We start from the raw sequence: 20,156 nt of genomic DNA, 5'->3' as shown, positions 1-20,156 counted from the left end.
GTTGTCCTGTTGGAAGTTGAACCTTGGCCCCAGTCTGAGGTCCTGAGCGCTCTGGAGCTGGTTTTCATCAAGGATCTCTCTGTACTTTGCTCAGTTCATCTTTCCCTCGATCGGACTAGTCTCCCAGTTCCTGCCTCTGAAAAACATCCCCACAGCATGATGCTGCCATCATGCTTCACCGTAGGGATGGTGCCAGGTTTCCTCCAGACGTGAAGCTTGCCATTCAGGCCAAAGAGTTCAATCTTGGTTTCATCAGACCAGAGAATCTTGTTTCTCATGGTCTAAAAACTCCAAGCTAGGTTGTCAGGTACCTTTTACTGAGGAGTGGCTTTCGTCTGGCCACTCTACCCTAAAGGCCTGATTGGTGGAGTTCTGCAGAGATGGTTGTCCTTCTGGAAGGTAGCTGGGTCCAGGGTCATGCAGAAGGTCATACACAGGGACTCCAAAAAGGCATCGTTAGTGAGGATGGGAAAAACTAGAATACACGGGAAGACTAACACGGAAATAAACAGAGCTCCGACTAGAACGTGTATCAAAACAAACACTACCTCAGAATGAGGAAACAACAGCATATTTCTGGTAAGAAGAGGGGCGGGGGGGGTATGCCTTATGATTCCCGAGACGTGGTGTGATCATAACAACATACAGGAACTCAAGTCCTTGTGTTCACCTGACTTCTTCACAATCAATGGTCGACCGCATTATCTATCAAGAGAATTCTCTTCGATTATAATCACAGCCGCATACATTCCCCCCCAACCAGACACATCGATGGCCCTGAACAAACTTAATTTGACCCTATGTAAACTGGAAACCACATATCCTGAGGCTGCATTCATTGTAGCTGGGGATTTTAACAAGGATAATCTGAAAACAAGACTCCCTAAATTTTTCTATCAGCATATCGATTGTGCTACCAGGGCTGGTAAAACCCTGGATCATTGTTATTCTGACACATAAAAGGCCCTCCCCCGCCCCCTTTTGGAAAAGCTGACGAAGACTCCATTTTGTTGCTCCCAGCCTATAGACAGAGACTAAAACAGGAATCTCCCATGCTCAGGTCTGTTCAATGCTGGTCCGACCAATCTGATTCCACGCTTCAAGATTGCTTCGATCACGTGGACTGGGATATGTTCCGTGTTGCGTCAAACAACAATATTGATGAATACGCTGATTCGGTGAGCGAGTTTATTAGCAAGTGCATCGGCGATGTCGTACCCACAGCAACTATTAAAACATTCCCAGACCAGAAACCGTGGATTGATGGCAGCATTCGTGTGAAGCTGAAAGCGCAAACCAATGCTTTTAACCAAGGCAAGGTGACCGGAAACATGACCCGAATACAATCAGTGTAGCTATTCCTTCCGCAAGGCAATCAAACAAGCTAAGCGTCAGTATAGAGACAAAGTAGATTCGCAATTCAACGGCTCAGACACAAGAGGTATGTGGCAGGGTCTACAGTCAGTCACGGATTACAAAAAGAAAACCAGCCCCATCTCGGACCAGGACGTCTTGCTCCCAGACAGACTAAACAACTTTTTAGCTCACTTTGAGGACAATACAGTGCCACTGACACGGCCCGCTACCAAAACCTCCGAACTCTCCTTCACTGCAGCCGACATGAGTAAAACATTTAAACTTGTTAACCCTCGCAAGGCTGCAGGTCCAGACGGCATCCCCAGCCGCATCCTCAGAGCATGCGCAGACCAGCTGGCTGGTGTGTTTACGGACATATTCAATCAATCCCTATACCAGTCTGCTGTTCCCACATGCTTCAAGAGGGCCACTATTGTTCCTGTACCCAAGAAAACGAAGGTAACTGACGACTACCGCCCCGTAGCACTCACTTCCGTCATTATGAAGTGCTTTGAGAGACTAGTCAAGGACCATATCACCTCCACCCTAACTGACACCCTAGCCCCACTACAAATTGCTTACCGCCCCAATAGGTCCACAGACGATGCAATTGCAACCACACTGCACACTGCCCTAACCCATCTGGACAAGAGGAATACCTATGTGAGAATGCTGTTCATCGACTACAGCTCAGCATTTAACACCATAGTACCCTCCAAACTCGTCATCAAGCTCGAGACCATGGGTCTCGACCCTGCCCTGTGCAACTGGATCCTGGACTTCCTGACGGGCCGCCCCCCAGGTGGTGAGGGTAGGTAACAACATCTCCACCCCACTGATACTCAACACTGGGGCCCCGCAAGGGTGCGTTCTGAGCCCTCTCCTGTACTCTCTGTTCACCCATGACTGTGTGGCCATGCACGCCTCCAACTCAGTCATCAAGTTCGCAGACGACACTACCTACAGTGGTAGGCTTATTCACCAACAACGACGAGACGGCCTACAGGGAGGAGGTGAGGGCCCTCGGAGTGTGGTGTCAGGAAAATAACCTCACACTCAACGTCAAAAAAACAAAGGAGATGATTGTGGACTTCAGGAAACAACAGAGGGAGCACCCCCCTATCCACATCAACGGGACAGTAGTGGAGAGGGTAATAAGTTGTAAGTTCCTCGGTATACACATCACGGACAAACTGAATTGGTCCACCCACACAGACAGCTTGGTGAAGAAGGTGCAGCAGCGCCTCTTCAATCTCAGGAGGCTGAAGCACTCACAAACTTTTACAGATGCACAATCGAGAGCATCCTTTACATTTATTTGTTTCTTTAATTTAATTTAAAAAAATTACCCCTTTTTCTCCCCAATTTCGTGGTATCCAATTGTTAAACACCGTGCACCTGGCAACCTTGGTTAGCGCACACTGCGCCCGGCCCGCCACAGGAGTCGCTGGTGCGCGATGAGACAAGGATATCCCTACCGGCCAAACCCTCCCTAACCCGGACGACGCTAGGCCAATTGTGCGTCGCCCACGGACCTCCCTGTCACGGCCGGTTACGACAGAGCCTGGGCGCAAACCCAGAGTCTCTGGTGGCACACCTAGCGCTGCAGTACAGCGCCCTTAACGACTGCGCCACCCGGGAGGCCCGAGAGCATCCTGTCGGGCTGTATCACCGCCTGGTACGGCAACTGCTCCGCCCACAACCATAAGGCTCTCCAGAGGGTAGTGAGGTCTGCACAACGCATCACCGGGGGGAAACTACCTGCCCTCCAGGACACCTACACCACTCGATGTCACAGGACGGCCATAAAGATCTTCAAGGACAACAACCACCCGAGCCACTGCCTGTTCACCCTGCTATCATCCAGAAGGCGAGGTCCATACAGGTGCATCAAAGCAGGGACCGAGAGACTGAAAAACAGCTTCTATCTCAAGGCCATCAGACTGTGAAACAGCCACCACTAACATTGAGTGGCTGCTGTCAACATACTGACTCAACTCCAGCGACGTTAATAATGGAAAAATTGCTGTAAAATGTATCACAAGCCACTTTAAACAATGCCACTTTTATATTTTTACATACCCTACATTACTTATCTCATATGTATATACTGTACTCTATACCATCTACTGCATCTTGCCTATGCCGTTCTGTACCATCACTCATTCATATATCTTTATGTACATATTCTTTATCCCTTTACACTTGTGTGTGTAAGGTAGTTGTTGTGAAATTGTTAGGTTAGATTACTCATTGGTTATTACTGTATTGTCGGAACTAGAAGCACAAGAATTCCGCTACACTTGCAATAACATCTGCTGAACATGTGTATGTGACAAATAACATTTGATTTCATTTGATGCCCTTTCCACCTGGTGGCGGCCCGTCAGGAAGTCCAGGATCCAGTTGCAGAGGGAGGTGTCCCTATTTTGTTTTTACTGAGAATTTTTTAAGACTGGTTGAAAACCAAGGTTTCCAGAACCCTTCTGCTGCTCTCTTACATGGTTAAACTAAGGTAAAGCAGTGGGGAAATACAGAGTTGAAAGATGTGAGAAAAGTCTGGTAAGCAGACCACGTCTTTTTAAAGTTTTATATTCTTATTTTTTATTTCACCTTTATTTAACCATGTAGGCCAGTTGAGAACAAGTTCTCATTTACAACTGTGACCTGGCCAAGATAAAGCATAGCAGTTCGACACAAACAACAAAGAGTTACACATGGAATAAACAAAACATACAGTCAATAATACAGTAGAAAAAAAGAAAACAAAAAGTCTATATACAGTGAGTGCAAATGAGGTCAGATAAGGGAGGTAAGGCAATAAATAGGCCATGGTGTCGAAATAATTACAATATAGCAATTAAACACTTGAATGGAGAAGATGAATGTGCAAGTAGAGATAGGAAAGGAGGCCAAAGTATGAATTGGCTTTGACCAGTGAGATATACCTGCTCGAGCGCGTGCTACGAGTTTGAACAGTATCTGTTGTTGTCTGCTGTGGTGTCTGTATCCATGAGTTTCAACCGTGTCTGTTGTCTGTTTTGTCCGTAGCCATGAGTTTGCCCGGGGCCTAGTTGAGGTCCAGGAAGAAGTGAAGGAAGAGGGGGTGGGACATGTTGCCATGAGGAACCTGTTCTCCCTGGAGACCAGCTCCCTGGAGACCAGCTCCATGGAGACGATTACCGTGGAGAAGAAGAGCAGGAAGAGGCACATTAGAGAGTCAGCTGACCGCCTGGAGCTCAGCAAGAAGGTCAGTACTATTGATTGATCGATTGACTGGAACTACAGAAGAAAGTCATCCTGGACACCACATTACTTGTGGTCTTTTTCAGTCTTAGAGGAGTTAACCCTTTCCTCTCCATATCCCTGCTACCTGTCCCCCTGTAGGTTGAGGAGAGAGAGCGGAGTTTTAACCACTTCCTGTCCCCCTGTAGGTTGAGGAGAGAGCGGAGTTTTAACCACTTCCTGTCCCCCTGTAGGTTGAGGAGAGAGCAGCATTTTAACCACTTCCTGTCCCCCTGTAGGTTGAGGAGAGAGCAGCAGTTTAACCCCTTCCTGTCCCCCTGTAGGTTGAGGAGAGAGCAGCATTTTAACCACTTCCTGTCCCCCTGTAGGTTGAGGAGAGAGCAGCATTTTAACCACTTCCTGTCCCCCTGTAGGTTGAGGAGAGAGCAGCAGTTTAACCCCTTCCTGTCCCCCTGTAGGTTGAGGAGAGAGCAGAGTTCCGTAAGAAGCAGAACAGTGACAACCTAACCCATCCTCCTGAGTTCATAGTTCGTCCCCGAGGACAGACTGTCTGGGAGGGCAAGACTGTCAAGCTGCACTGCACCGTGTCTGGATGGCCTAAACCACGTATTGCATGGTGAGACACACACATACACCCTCTCCCGCTGCCTTTCATCCCTCTCCCACTGCCTTTCATCCCTCTGCCTTTCATCCCTCTCCCACTGCCTTTCATCCCTCTGCCTTTCATCCCTCTCCCACTGCCTTTCATCCCTCTCCCACTGCCTTTCATCCCTCTCCCACTGCCTTTCATCCCACTGCCTTTCATCCCTCTCCCCCTGCCTTTCATCCCTCTCCCACTGCCTTTCATCCCTCTCCCCCTGCCTTTCATCCCTCTCCCACTGCCTTTCATCCCTCTCCCGCTGCCTTTCATCCCTCTCCCACTGCCTTTCATCCCTCTCCCACTGCCTTTCATCCCACTGCCTTTCATCCCTCTCCCCCTGCCTTTCATCCCTCTCCCACTGCCTTTCATCCCTCTCCCGCTGCGTTTCATCCCTCTCCCACTGCCTTTCATCCCTCTCCCACTGCCTTTCATCCCTCTCCCGCTGCCTTTCATCCTCTCCCACTGCCTTTCATCCCTCTCCCACTGCCTTTCATCCCTCTCCCACTGCCTTTCATCCCTCTCCCCCTGCCTTTCATCCCTCTCCCTCTGCCTTTCATCCCTCTCCCGCTGCGTTTCATCCCTCTCCCTCTGCCTTTCATCCCTCTGCCTTTCATCCCTCTCCCACTGCCTTTCATCCCTCTCCCCTGCCTTTCATCCCTCTCCCACTGCCTTTCATCCCTCTCCCTCTGCCTTTCATCCCTCTCCCACTGCCTTTCATCCCTCTCCCACTGCCTTTCATCCCTCTGCCTTTCATCCCTCTCCCACTGCCTTTCATCCCTCTCCCACTGCCTTTCATCCCTCTGCCTTTCATCCCTCTCCCACTGCCTTTCATCCCTCTGCCTTTCATCCCTCTCCCACTGCCTTTCATCCCTCTCCCACTGCCTTTCATCCCTCTCCCACTGCCTTTCATCCCTCTCCCACTGCCTTTCATCCCTCTGCCTTTCATCCCTCTCCCACTGCCTTTCATCCCTCTCCCACTGCCTTTCATCCCTCTCCCACTGCCTTTCATCCCTCTCCCACTGCCTTTCATCCCTCTGCCTTTCATCCCTCTCCCACTGCCTTTCATCCCTCTCCCACTGCCTTTCAACCCTCTCCCACTGCCTTTCATCCCTCTCCCACTGCCTTTCATCCCTCTCCCACTGCCTTTCATCCCTCTCCCTCTGCCTTTCATCCCTCTCCCTCTGCCTTTCATCCCTCTGCATTTCATCCCTCTCCCACTGCCTTTCATCCCTCTCCCACTGCCTTTCATCCCTCTCCCACTGCCTTTCATCCCTCTCCCACTGCCTTTCATCCCTCTCCCACTGCCTTTCATCTCCCTCTGCCTTTCATCCCTCTCCCTCTGCCTTTCATCCCTCTCGTTTCATCCCTCTCCCACTGCCTTTCATCCCTCTCCCACTGCCTTTCATCCCTCTGCCTTTCATCCCTCTCCCACTGCCTTTCATCCCTCTCCCACTGCCTTTCAACCCTCTCCCACTGCCTTTCATCCCTCTCCCACTGCCTTTCATCCCTCTCCCACTGCCTTTCATCCCTCTCCCTCTGCCTTTCATCCCTCTCCCTCTGCCTTTCATCCCTCTGCGTTTCATCCCTCTCCCGCTGCGTTTCATCCCTCTCCCACTGCCTTTCATCCCTCTCCCACTGCCTTTCATCCCTCTCCCACTGCCTTTCATCCCTCTCCCGCTGCGTTTCATCCCTCTCCCACTGCCTTTCATCCCTCTCCCACTGCCTTTCATCCCTCTGCCTTTCATCCCTCTCCCACTGCCTTTCATCCCTCTGCCTTTCATCCCTCTCCCACTGCCTTTCATCCCTCTCCCACTGCCTTTCATCCCTCTCCCACTGCCTTTCATCCCTCTCCCGCTGCGTTTCATCCCTCTCCCGCTGCGTTTCATCCCTCTCCCACTGCCTTTCATCCCTCTCCCACTGCCTTTCATCCCTCTCCCGCTGCGTTTCATCCCTCTCCCGCTGCGTTTCATCCCTCTCCCACTACCTTTCATCCCTCTCCCACTGCCTTTCATCCCTCTCCCGCTGCGTTTCATCCCTCTCCCTCTGCCTTTCATTTCTCTTCTGCTGCATTTCATCTCTCCTACTGCGTTTCATCTCTGGCCTTCTAGGCAGAGTTGCAAAGAAAAAGCCATATCTCTAGACTGGCCAATAAAAATAAAATATTAAGATGGGCAAAAGATCAGAGACACTGGACAGAAGAACTCTACCAAGAAGGCCAGCCTCCCGGATTCGCCTCTTCACTGACGTTGAGACTGGTGTTTTGTGGGTACTATTTAATGAAGCTGCCAGTTGAGGACTTGTGAGGCATCTATTTCTCGAACTAGACACTCTAATGTACTTGTCCTCTTGCTCAGTTGTTCACTGAGGCCTCCCACTCCTCTTTCTATTCTGGTTAGAGCCAGTTTGTGCTGTTCTGTGAAGGGAGTAGTACACAGCGTTGTACGAGATCTTCAGTTTCTTGGCAATTTCTCACATGGAATAACCTTAATTTCTCAGAACAAGAATAGACTGACAAGTTTCAAAAGAAAGTGCTTTGTTTCTGGCCATTTTGAGTCTGTAATCGAACCCACAAATGCTGATGCTCCAGATACTCAACTAGTCTAAAGAAGGCCAGTTTAATTGCTTATTTGATCAGAACGACAGTTTTCAGCTGTGCTAACATAACTGCAAAAGGGTTTTCTAATGATCAACTAGCCTTTATAAAATGATCAACTTGGATTAGCTAACACAACGTGCCATTGGAACACAGGAGTGATGGTTGCTGATAATGGGCCTCTGGACACCTATATAGATATTCCATTAAAAAAATCTGCCGTTCCCAGGTACAATAGTCATTTACAACATTGACAATGTCAACACTTTATTTCTGATCAATTTATGTTATTTTAATGGACAAAAAATGTGCTTTTCTTTAAAAAACAAGGACATTTCAAGTGACCCCAAACTGTTGATTGGTAGTGTATGTAAGAATGCTGTTCATTGACTACAGCTCAGAAATCAACACCATAGTGCTCTCCAAGCTCATCACTAAGCTAAGGACCCTGGGACTAAACACCTCTGCAACTGGATCCTGGACTTCCTGACAGGCCGCCCCCAGGTGGTGAGGGTAGGAAAGCTCATCAGTAAGTTTGTGGCCAATGGATCTGAACCCTGCCAAACGCTGATCCTCAACACAGGGGCTCCACAAGGGTGCGTGCTCAGCCCCCTCCTGTACTCCCTTTTCACCCATGACTACGTGACCACACACGTCTCCAACTGAATCATCAAGTTTGCAGATGACACAACAGTAGTAGGCCGATGATGAGACATCCTACAGGGAGGAGGCGAGGGCCCTGGTGGAGTGGTGTCAGAAAAAGAACGTCTCCCTCAACGTCCACAAAATGAAGGAGCTGATCGTGAACTTCAGGAGACAGCAGAGAAAGCCCGCCTCCATCCAAATCGTCGTGGCCACAGTAGAAAGGGCGAAAATTTTCAAGTTCTTCGGTTTACACATCACTGACAATCTGAAATGGTCCATCCACACAGACAGTGTGGTGAATAACATTTGATTACATCTATTTCCAGTCAATGTTGGAGCCTAAACTATAGCGTATAATATTTAGGAAACTAATTTCCATGGAAAGACAACTACATGTGATTCTTTACCCATGCATACAGCCTACAGGCTATTTATTTGAAACATTTGATCTGGCACGTCCAACACAAGAGAGAAGCGGTAGGCTACTGAGCTTGAAGCATTACTATCCTATGAAAAATGCTGACTGTGCCATCTTGCATTCTGTCTGGGCCCACAGCAGCTCTACACGGAAACACATGCACGCACTGCACCACACCGCACCGTGGCTGGATGGCCCAAACCCTGTACCGCATGGTGAGACCAGACCATGGGTCAGATACATACGTGTACAGTACATTCAGAAAGTATTCAGATCCCTTAACTTTTTACACATTTTGTTACATCAGCCTTATTTTAAAATTGATTAAATTGCTCCCTCAATTTACACACAATACATCATAATGCAAAGCAAAAACATATTTTTAGACATTTTTGCAAATGTAAAAAAATAAAACGGATATTCTTTTACATAAGTATTCTGAAAAACATCCCCACAGCATGATGCTGCCACCACAATGCTTCACCGTAGGGATGGTGCCAGTTGTCCCCCAGACGTGACGCTTGGCATTCAGGCCAAAGTGTTCAAGCCTGGTTTTATCAGACCAGAGAATTTTGTTTCTCCTGGTCTGAGAGTCTTTAGGTGCCTTTTGGCAAAGCGGGCTGTCATGTGCCTTTTACTGAGTAGTGGCTTCCGTCTGGCCACTCAACCATAAAGGCCTGATTGATGGAGTGCTGCAGAGATGGTTGTCCTTCTGGAAGATTCTACCATCTCCACAGAGGAACCCTGGAGGTCTGGACCTCTTGGTCACCTCCGTGACCAAGGCCCTTCTCCCCTGATTGCTCTTCCATTTAAGAATGATGGAGGCCACTGTGTTCTCGGGGACCTTCAAACGCTGCAGAAATGTTTTGGTCCCCTTCCCCAGATCTGTGCCTCGACTCAATCCTGTCTTGGAACTGTATGGACAATTTATTAGACCTCATTGCTTGTTTTTTTCTCTGACGTGCACCTGAGCTCAATTTCTAGTCTCATAGAAAAGGGTCTGAATACTTTTGTAAAAAAGGTATTTCTGTTTATTTATTTTACATTTGCAAAAATGTCATAACCTGTTTTCACTTAGTCATTATGGGGTTTTGATGAGGAAAACATTTATTGAAACCATTTTAGAATAAGGCTGTAACGTAACAAAATGAGGAAAAAGGGGAAGGGGTCTGAATACTTTCCCGAATGCCTTGTACATACAGTGTCTTGCGAAAGTATTCGGCCCCCTTGAACTTTGCGACCTTTTGCCACATTTCAGGCTTCAAACATAAAGATATAAAACTGTATTTTTTTGTGAAGAATCAACAACAAGTGGGACACAATCATGAAGTGGAACGACATTTATTGGATATTTCAAACTTTTTTAACAGATCAAAAACTGAAAAATTGGGCGTGCAAAATTATTCAGCCCCCTTAAGTTAATACTTTGTAGCGCCACCTTTTGCTGCGATTACAGCTGTAAGTCGCTTGGGGTATGTCTCTATCAGTTTTGCACATCGAGAGACTGAAATTCTTTCCCATTTCTCCTTGCAAAACAGCTCGAGCTCAGTGAGGTTGGATGGAGAGCATTTGTGAACAGCAGTTTTCAATTCTTTCCACAGATTCCCGATTGGATTCAGGTCTGGACTTTGACTTGGCCATTCTAACACCTGGATATGTTTATTTTTGAACCATTCCATTGTAGATTTTGATTTATGTTTTGGATCATTGTCTTGTTGGAAGACAAATCTCCGTCCCAGTCTCAGGTCTTTTGCAGACTCCATCAGGTTTTCTTCCAGAATGGTCCTGTATTTGGCTCCATCCATCTTCCCATCAATTTTAACCATCTTCCCTGTCCCTGCTGAAGAAAAGCAGGCCCAAACCATGATGCTGCCACCACCATGTTTGACAGTGGGAATGGTGTGTTCAGGGTGATGAGCTGTGTTGTTTTTACGCCAAACATAACGTTTTGCATTGTTGCCAAAAAGTTCAATTTTGGTTTCATCTGACCAGAGCACCTTCTTCCACATGTTTGGTGTGTCTCCCAGGTGGCTTGTGGCAAACTTTAAACAATACTTTTTATGGATATCTTTAAGAAATGGCTTTCTTCTTGCCACTCTTCCATAAAGGCCAGATTTGTGCAATATACGACTGATTGTTGTCCTATGGACAGAGTCTCCCACCTCAGCTGTAGATCTCTGCAGTTCATCCAGAGTGATCATGGGCTCTTGGCTGCATCTCTGATCAGTCTTCTCCTTGTATGAGCTGAAAGTTTAGAGGGACGGCCAGGTCTTGGTAGATTTGCAGTGGTCTGATACTCCTTCCATTTCAATATTATCGCTTGCACAGTGCTCCTTGGGATGTTTAAAGCTTGGGAAATCTTTTTCTATCCAAATCCGGCTTTAAACTTATTCACAACAGTATCTCGGACCTGCCTGGTGTGTTCCTTGTTCTTCATGATGCTCTCTGCGCTTTTAACGGACCTCTGAGACTATCACAGTGCAGTTATACGGAGACTTGATTACACACAGGTGGATTGTATTTATCATCATTAGTCATTTAGGTCAACATTGGATCATTCAGAGATCCTCACTGAACTTCTGGAGAGAGTTTGCCTCACTGAAAGTAAAGGGTCTGAATCATTTTGCACGCCCAATTTTTCAGTTTTTGATTTGTTAAAAAAGTTTGAAATATCCAATAAATGTCGTTCCACTTCATGATTGTGTCCCACTTGTTGTTGATTCTTCACAAAAAAAATACAGTTTTATATCTTTAAGTTTGAAGCCTGAAATGTGGCAAAAGGTTGCAAAGTTCAAGGGGGCCGAATGCTTTCGCAAGGCACTGTACATACATACATACATACATACATACATACTGAAAAGATTTACATACACTCACTGTACAAAACATTAGGAACAACTGCTCTTTCCATGACAAACTGACCAGGTGAATCCAGGTGAAAGCCCTTATTGATTCAATCCCTTTTTGATGTCACTTGTTAAATACACTTCAATCAGTGTAGATGAAGGTGAGGAGACCAGTTAAAGAAGGATTTTTAAGCCTTGAGACAATTGAGACATGGATTGTGGACGTGTGCCATTCTGAGGGTGAATGATTAGGACAAAAGAAAAGTGCCTTAGAACGGGGTATGGTAGTAGCTGCCAGATGCACCATTTTTTGAGTGTCAAGAACTGCAACGCTGTTGGGTTTTTCACGGTCAACAGTTTCCCATCTGTATCAAGAATGGTCCACCACCCAATGGACATCCAGCCTACTTGACACAACTGTGGGAAGCATTGGAGTGAACATGGGCCAGCATCCCTGTGGAACGATTTCAACACCTTGTAAAGTCCACGTCCGGATGAATTGAGGCTGTTCTGAGGGCAAAAAGATGTGCAACTCAATATTATGAAGGTGTTCCTAATGTTCACTCAGTGTATAATACTTCAAACAGCTCTCAAGAGTCAAGCCTCTCTAGCACAGAGATCTCCTTTTCTGTCCTTCTGAAAACAATGTCTTCTCTCACTCCCTCCGTCAGGTATAAGAACAATGTGGTGATAGATGAGAAGGCCCATCCTGACAAATACACGGCAGAGAGTAACTACAACATGCACTCTCTGGAAATCAAGAGGTAGGTAGCTGTAGTAACCCTGACAACACTCTCTGTAGATCAAGAGGTAGGTTGCCGTAGTAGCTATAGTAACCCTGACAACACTCTGGAAATCAAGAGGTAGGTAGCTGTAGTAGCTATAGTAACCCTGACAACACTCTCTGTAAATCAAGAGGTAGGTTGCCGTAGTAGCTATAGTAACCCTGACAACACTCTCTGTAGATCAAGAGGTAGGTTGACGTAGCAGCTATAGTAACCCTGACAACACTCTCTGTAGATCAAGAGGTAGGTTGACTCTGTAGATCGTAGCAGCTATAGTAACCCTGACAACACTCTCTGTAGATCAAGAGGTAGGTTGACGTAGCAGCTATAGTAACCCTGACAACACTCTCTGTAGATCAAGAGGTAGGTTGCTGTAGTAGCTATAGTAACCCTGACAACACTCTCTGTAGATCAAGAGGTAGGTTGACGTAGCAGCTATAGTAACCCTGACAACACTCTCTGTAGATCAAGAGGTAGGTTGACGTAGCAGCTATAGTAACCCTGACAACACTCTCTGTAGATCAAGAGGTAGGTTGACGTAGCAGCTATAGTAACCCTGACAACACTCTCTGTTGATCAAGAGGTAGGTTGCCGTAGTAGCTATAGTAACCCTGACAACACTCTCTGTAGATCAAGAGGTAGGTTGACGTAGCAGCTATAGTAACCCTGACAACACTCTCTGTAGATCAAGAGGTAGGTTGACGTAGCAGCTATAGTAACCCTGACAACACTCTCTGTAGATCAAGAGGTAGGTTGACGTAGCAGCTATAGTAACCCTGACAACACTCTCTGTAGATCAAGAGGTAGGTTGACGTAGCAGCTATAGTAACCCTGACAACACTATCTGTAGATCAAGAGGTAGGTTGACGTAGCAGCTATAGTAACCCTGACAACACTATCTGTAGATCAAGAGGTAGGTTGACGTAGCAGCTATAGTAACCCTGACAACACTCTCTGTAGATCAAGAGGTAGGTTGCGTAGTAGCTATAGTAACCCTGACAACACTCTCTGTAGATCAAGAGGTAGGTTGACGTAGCAGCTATAGTAACCCTGACAACACTCTCTGTAGATCAAGAGGTAGGTTGACGTAGCAGCTATAGTAACCCAAACCCTAAATATGGTTGTATGGTATATCAGATCAGGGCTGTGTTGTAGTTGACAACACTCTCTGTGGAGGTGTTGTAATGTCTGTAGTTCAGCTATAGTAACCCTGACAACACGGCTCTGTAGATCGTGTGTCTGCCCTCAACATAGTAACCCTGACAACACTCTCTGTAGGAGAGGTTGACGTAGCAGCCACTGTGGTTATCAAGACTCTCTGTATGTTCTTAACCCTGACAACACTCTCTCAAATCATGTACTTACATCACTTCAGTATCTTTAATTCTAACTTATTAACCCAACATAGTTTATATTGTAGCAGCTATAGTCTGAACTCTCTGAATCAAAAATGTGTTAACACTCTCTGTTGATCATAGGTTTCATTTAGCATATCATTTGACAACACTCTCTGTAGATCAAGAGGTAGGTTCCGAGCAGCTATAGTAACCTGACAACACTCTCTGTAGATCAAGAGGTAGGTTCCAGCTATAGTAACCCTGACAACACTCTCTGTAGATCAAGAGGTAGGTTGAACAGCTATAGTAACCCTGACAAACTCTCTGTAGATGAGGTCTGAAAGCAGCTATAGTCTGTCTCTCTGTATGTTTAGATGTGTTAACCCTAACCCTAAACCACTGTAGATCAAGAATCTGAAATCTGTCTCTCTGTATCTTTAGATCAAGATGTGTTAACCCTAACCCTAACACCTCTGTAGATGAATCTGAAATCTGTCTCTCTGTAAATGTTTAGAGTGTTAACCCTAAGTAACCCTGAACTCTCTGTAGATCAAGAGGTAGGTTGACGTAGTCTGTAACCCTGACAACACTCTCTGTAGATCAAGAGGTTTAGATGTGTTAACCCTGACAAACTCTCTAGATCAACCAGGTGAATCTGAAATAGTAACCCTGACAACACTCTCTGTATGATCAAGATGTAGGTTAACCCTAACCCTGACCACTCTCTGTGAATCTGAAATCTGTAACCCTGACAACACTCTCTGTATGATTTAGATGTAGGTTAACACCTATAGTAACCCTGACAACACTCCATCAAGAGTGAATCTGAAATCTGACAACACTCTCTGTAGATGTTTAGATGCTATAGTAACCCTGACAAACTCTGTAGATCCATGTGAATCTGAAATCTGTCTCTCTGTAGATGTTTGATGTATAGTAACCCTGACAACACTCTCTGTAGATCTAGACCATAGTGACAACACTCTGAAATCAAGAGGTAGGTAGCTGTAGTAGCTATGTCCTCTGTCAACACTGTCTGTAAAAAGGTGTCAGGTTGGTATAGTTCAGTATGATTGTTGTCTTAGTTCTAGTCTCCTGTCTCTTAGATCTCTGCACTGTAGAGGTTGTCTTAGTTCTGTAGAAGACTATGTTGTCCCTCATCTGTCTGTCTCTCTTTTAGATGGGTTCTGCTCTGAGCACGTAGATCGTGACCTTTGAGACAGCCATCATAGACTCGTTCAAGAGGTAGGTAGCTGTTCGGCTCTGGGAGCTATAGTAACCCCTGACAACACTCTCTGTAGTCAAGGGCTGCACCATAGCATAGTAACCCTGACAACACTCTCTGTAGACCAAGAGGTAGGTTGACGTAGCAGCTATAGTAACCCTGACAACACTCTCTGTAGATCAAGAGGAGGTTGCGTGCAGCTATAGTAACCCTGACAACACTCTCTGTAGATCGTTAAACACTACCAGCCTGATGTCTCTGTAGATCAGAGATGGTGCTATAGTAACAACACACACCGTAGATCAAAACACTACCAGCCTGATGTCCTCTGGTAGACAGAGATGGTGGTAGCAGTAAGTAACCCTGACACACCGTAGATAAACACTACCAGCCTGATGTCCTCTCTGTACAGAGATGGTGGGTAAACAACACTCTCTGTAGATCAAACACTACCAGCCTGACCCTGACAACACTCTCTGTAGACAAGAGGATGGTAGCAGCTATAGTAACTGACAACACACCTGTTAAACACTACCAGCCTGATGTCCTGACAACATTGTACAGGTAGGTTTACAGCTATAGTAACCCTGACAACACTCTCTGTAGATCAAGAGGTAGGTTGACGTAGCAGCTATAGTAACCCTGACAAGCTATCTGTAGATCAAAATTGGTGAATTCACACTTCTGACATCCAGTGGAACTGACCACTTAGATCAATAGTGCATCTAAATCATTTAAGAGGGGTGAGAAGCAGATTAACCCTTATCTCTGTAGATCAAGAGGTATTCAGCTATAGTAACCTTGACAACACTCTCTGTAGATCAAGAGGTAGTTTGGTGTCTATAGTAACCCTGACAACACTATCTGTAGAAGAGGTGGTGAGCTATAGTAACCCTGACTATCTGTAGATCAAGAGGTAGGTTGACGTAGGGAGTTTGTAACCCTCCACCATTAGGGGCCAGTAGCTATAGTAACCCTGAAAACACTCTCTGTAGATCAGTTTTGTAACCCTGACAACACTCTCTGTAGATCTGAGGTAGGGAACTGTACTTAACCCAAAGTGGTATGGTATATCAGACAGGGCTGTGTTGTGGTTGTTGTGGAGGTGTTGTAATGTCTGTGTTCTGCCCTTGTTTGGGTGTGTCTGGGCCTGATCAGAGCCTGTGGTTATCAAGAGTATGTTCTTCTCCTCTCAAATCATGTACTTACATCTCTTGTATCTTTAATTCTAACTTATTTTGCCAACTGGAAGCCAGTGGACATATCATTTAAATCTCCACCAGGGTTCCAGGAGGGAGAACTTGGGAAGTCTTGAAAACCAGACGGAGTCTCCTGTCTGTCTCTCTGGATGTTTAGATGTGTAAACCAGTGGGTTGAAATCTGGCTCTGTATGTTTAGATGGTTAGCCCTAACCCTAAACCATGTGAATCTGAAATCTGTCTCTCTGTATGTTTAGATGTGTTAACCCTAACCCAGACCATGTGAATCTGAAATCTGTCTCTCTGTATGTTTAGATGTGTTAACCCTAACCCTAAACCACGTGAATCTGAAATCTGTCTCTCTGTATGTTTCATGTGAATCTCTGTATGTTGTATGTTTAGATGTGTTAACCCTAACCTAAACCATGTGAATCGGGAAATCTGCTCAAGTATGTTTAGATGGTTAACCCTAACCTAAACCACGTGAATCTGAAATCTGTGTCTCATGTTTAGATCTAACGCCAAGGTTCTTAGCTGTCTCTCTGGATGTTTAGAGTGACCCTAACCCTAGACCAGTGAATCTGAAATCTGTCTCCTGTATGTTTAGATGTGTTAACCCTAACCCTAGACCATGTGAATCTGAAATCTCTGTCCTTCCTAAACCGGGATCTGTCTCTCTGTATGTTGTAAAGGTGTCATGGTGTAGTTCAGTATGATTGTTGTCTTAGTTCTAGTCTCCTGTCTTTCTCCTGCACTGTAGAGGTTGTCTTAGTTCTGTAGAACACTATGTTGTCCCTCATCTGTCTGTCTCTCTTTTAGATGGGTTCTGCTCTGAGCACGGCGTGACCTTTGAGACAGCCATCATAGACTGCGTTCGGCCGGGAGGAGAGACTCTAAGTCTGGGCTGCACCATCATCGTCTACCCCACCGTTAAACGCTACCAGCCTGATGTCCTCTGGTACAGAGATGGTGGGTAACAACACACACCGTTAAACACTACCAGCCTCTCTGGTACAGAGATCACACAGCCTGATATGTCTGCCAGACATGCACTAGAGCCTGGTTAACAACACACACCGTTAAACACACCCTGATGTCCTCTGGTACAGAGATGGTGGGAACAACACACAGTTAAACATACCAGCCTGATGTCGTCTGGGCACAGCAGCCTGATGAGATAGGAGTAACCACACAGGTTATGACAGAGCCAAGTGACTTGGTGTATAAACACTACCAGCCTGAGAACAGAGATGGTGGGCCAAGAACAGAGCCCTGGGGGACAGAGAGTGGTGAGAGCGCGTTAAACAGACCAGCCTGACGTCCACCTGGTACAGAGATGGTGGGTAACAATGCCCACAGTTAAACACACCAGCATCTGATGTCCTCTGGCACAGAGATGGTGAGTAACACACTACCAGGATGTCCTCTGGTACAGAGATGGTGGGAGACGCAACAGAGATTAAACACACCAGCCTACCATGTCCTCTAGTACAGAGATGGTGGGTAACAACACACACCGTTAAACACTGCCTGATGTCCTCGGAGAGGGTGAGAGAGGATGGATCTGATGGTTCACAGTATCGACTAGGCAGCCTGATAGGTCTGGAAGGATGAGAGCAGAGGAGACAGAGATGCTTTAGCAGTGCGGAGCGTTACCTCCGTGATACAATTATTTTTTTAAATGTTATTTAGAGAACAACAAAAACAAGTAAAAATGACCCCAGCCATTATCACGACTGGCTTGAATGACTAGTCCATCTACAAACACATAGCCTATTAGCTATACAGTTGTAATGTTATATCCCTGAAATATAACAGATTCATTCTGAGAAGACATCAAATGTTTAGAACTGTATTGTTTGCATGTTGATTGTATTTTAATGTAGACTCTATGGGGAAGAAGATGGAGGAAGGGATACAGTGGTTGGGATGAGACCATAGGGAGATAGGTCCTGTGGAGATGTTTTTGATACAGTGGGTATTTTAATGTAACTCTGGGAAGATAGGTCTGGATTGAAGTGGGAATGGGACCTATAGGGAAGATAGGTCCAGGGAGGTTGATTGAGGTGGTTGATGCCGTATCACAGGGAAGATAGGTCCTATGGAGAAATGATCTGGAGAAGAGAGGAGGGGATAGGGTCTATGGAGATGTTCATATTGGGCAGGGTAGGGTATTTTAATGTAGACCTATAGGGAAGATAGGTCCTGTGGAGATGTTCATTGATACAGTGGTTGATTTTAATGTCTACAGAGAAGATAGGTCCTGTGGAGATGTTCATATTGAGGTGGAGCACAGGGTAGGGCAGAAGAGCAGAATGTTCAGCGGTGTGGTTGATTTTAAGTAGACGAGGATCGGATAGGTCCGTGGAGACCTTCATTTGAACAGTGGTTTGTATTTAATGCAGACCTATAGGGGATAGGATGGAGGTTCATAGGGAGGAGGATTCAGGAGGAGGAAGAAGGTGGAATGAGCTTCCTGTTGGGTTAGAGGCAGATGCTTGGGTTTAATTGGAGAAAGTGGCTTTGCATTTTAATGTAGGAGGAAAAGTAGGTCCTGTGGAGAGTTCAGCGGAAGAAACAAACAGTCGTTGTATTTTAATGTAACATAGGATTTTGGAAAACTTGAGAGGATGTGATGCCAGGTCCGCAGAGAGGCGAGTTTTCCTCCATTTCCGCATTGCGGCTGCTCCGGAGGTCTGTTGCTGTTCTGTGAGCTATGAATGAGTAGTCGAGCCACGGAGCTGGATTAGGGAGGACCGAGCCGGCCTGGAGGATAGGGGACATAGAGAGTCAAAGGATGCAGAAAGGGAAGAGAGGAGGGTTGAGGAGGCAGAATCAGGAGATAGGTTGGAGAAGGTAAAATGGAGCAGAGGGGGAAGAGAAGGAGATGGACATCTCGCAAAGCACACTGTCAGTAGCATCTCTATTGCTTACTTGAGGGGAGAGAGTGCCGAAGGTTGGGACGGCGCAGGATACCATCCGAGTAGGGGCAGTGTGGGAAGTGTTGGATGAGGCGAGGAGGGAAAAGGATACGAGGTAGTGGTCGGAGACTTGGAGGGGAGTTGCAATGAGGTTAGTGGAAGAACAGCATCTAGTAAAGATGTATTTCGAGCCCTTCGTATGCCTGCCTTGTGAGTGGGGGAAGGTGAGAGGGTGAGGTCAAAGAGTAGAGGAGTGGAAAAACTCCCTAGAAAGGCAAAGGAAAGGCAGAGAGGAATGAGTCAAAGGTAGACGTGGGGAGGTTAAAGTTCGCCCAGGACTGTGAGAGGTGAGCCGTCCAGTTGAAACTGGAGCAGCAGCACGGCCAGGTGGACTGGGGACAGCAAGGAGTCATCATGTCAGGTAGTCCTGGGGCATGGTCCTAGGGCTCAGGTCAGTTGAAACTGGAGCAGCAGCCCGGCCAGGTGGACGCAGGAGAAAGCCACCCTGACACTGGTCCATCTTAACAAGGAGGATGAAGGACTCTACACCCTGAGAGTTAACACCAAGTCTTGCTTCCAGTCCTATATTTGTATTTTTTTTCTAATGTGACCGACCGCCTTGATTTGGTCTTATGAAATTTTTAAATTATGTTTTTTTTTAAAGTGGATAAAAGTAGCTACTCAGAGCTACAAAATGGTATATCATACACTGCAGTTGAGGAACAATCGGGAAGTTATTCTGCTTTGAAATTGTATTTGTATTTTTAAGGCCAGCCCCCATCCCCGCAGGAGGCCTTTTGGTAGGCCATCATTGTAAATAAGAATTTGTTCTTAACTGACTTGCCTAATTATATCAAGGTTAAATAAATACAAATAAACACATACTGACCAGATCACGTTATAGACAGAAGCATGCTACATGGCAGACCAATCCAAACTCATCTC

At 46.2% G+C, this 20,156-nt stretch overlaps 1 protein-coding gene across 1 annotated transcript in view; it reads left to right on the top strand.

Annotated features, from left to right (window-relative positions):
- myom1a (myomesin 1a (skelemin)) overlaps positions 1–20,156 on the top strand; it is a 151,140-nt gene that overhangs the window by 14,436 nt on the left and 116,548 nt on the right. The window contains 7 exon segments of the mRNA XM_064992006.1: positions 4,408–4,606; positions 5,061–5,218; positions 12,416–12,567; positions 16,250–16,267; positions 16,375–16,399; positions 16,498–16,514; positions 17,110–17,259. Coding sequence (XP_064848078.1) covers positions 4,408–4,606; positions 5,061–5,218; positions 12,416–12,567; positions 16,250–16,267; positions 16,375–16,399; positions 16,498–16,514; positions 17,110–17,259 — 719 coding nt within the window.

Source organism: Oncorhynchus masou, chromosome 17 (genome assembly GCF_036934945.1).
Source record: "Oncorhynchus masou masou isolate Uvic2021 chromosome 17, UVic_Omas_1.1, whole genome shotgun sequence".
NCBI classification, from domain to species: Eukaryota; Metazoa; Chordata; class Actinopteri; order Salmoniformes; family Salmonidae; genus Oncorhynchus; species Oncorhynchus masou.
The sequence above is the reverse complement of the archived record's forward strand: the minus strand, read 5'-3'. Positions and strand labels throughout refer to the sequence as shown.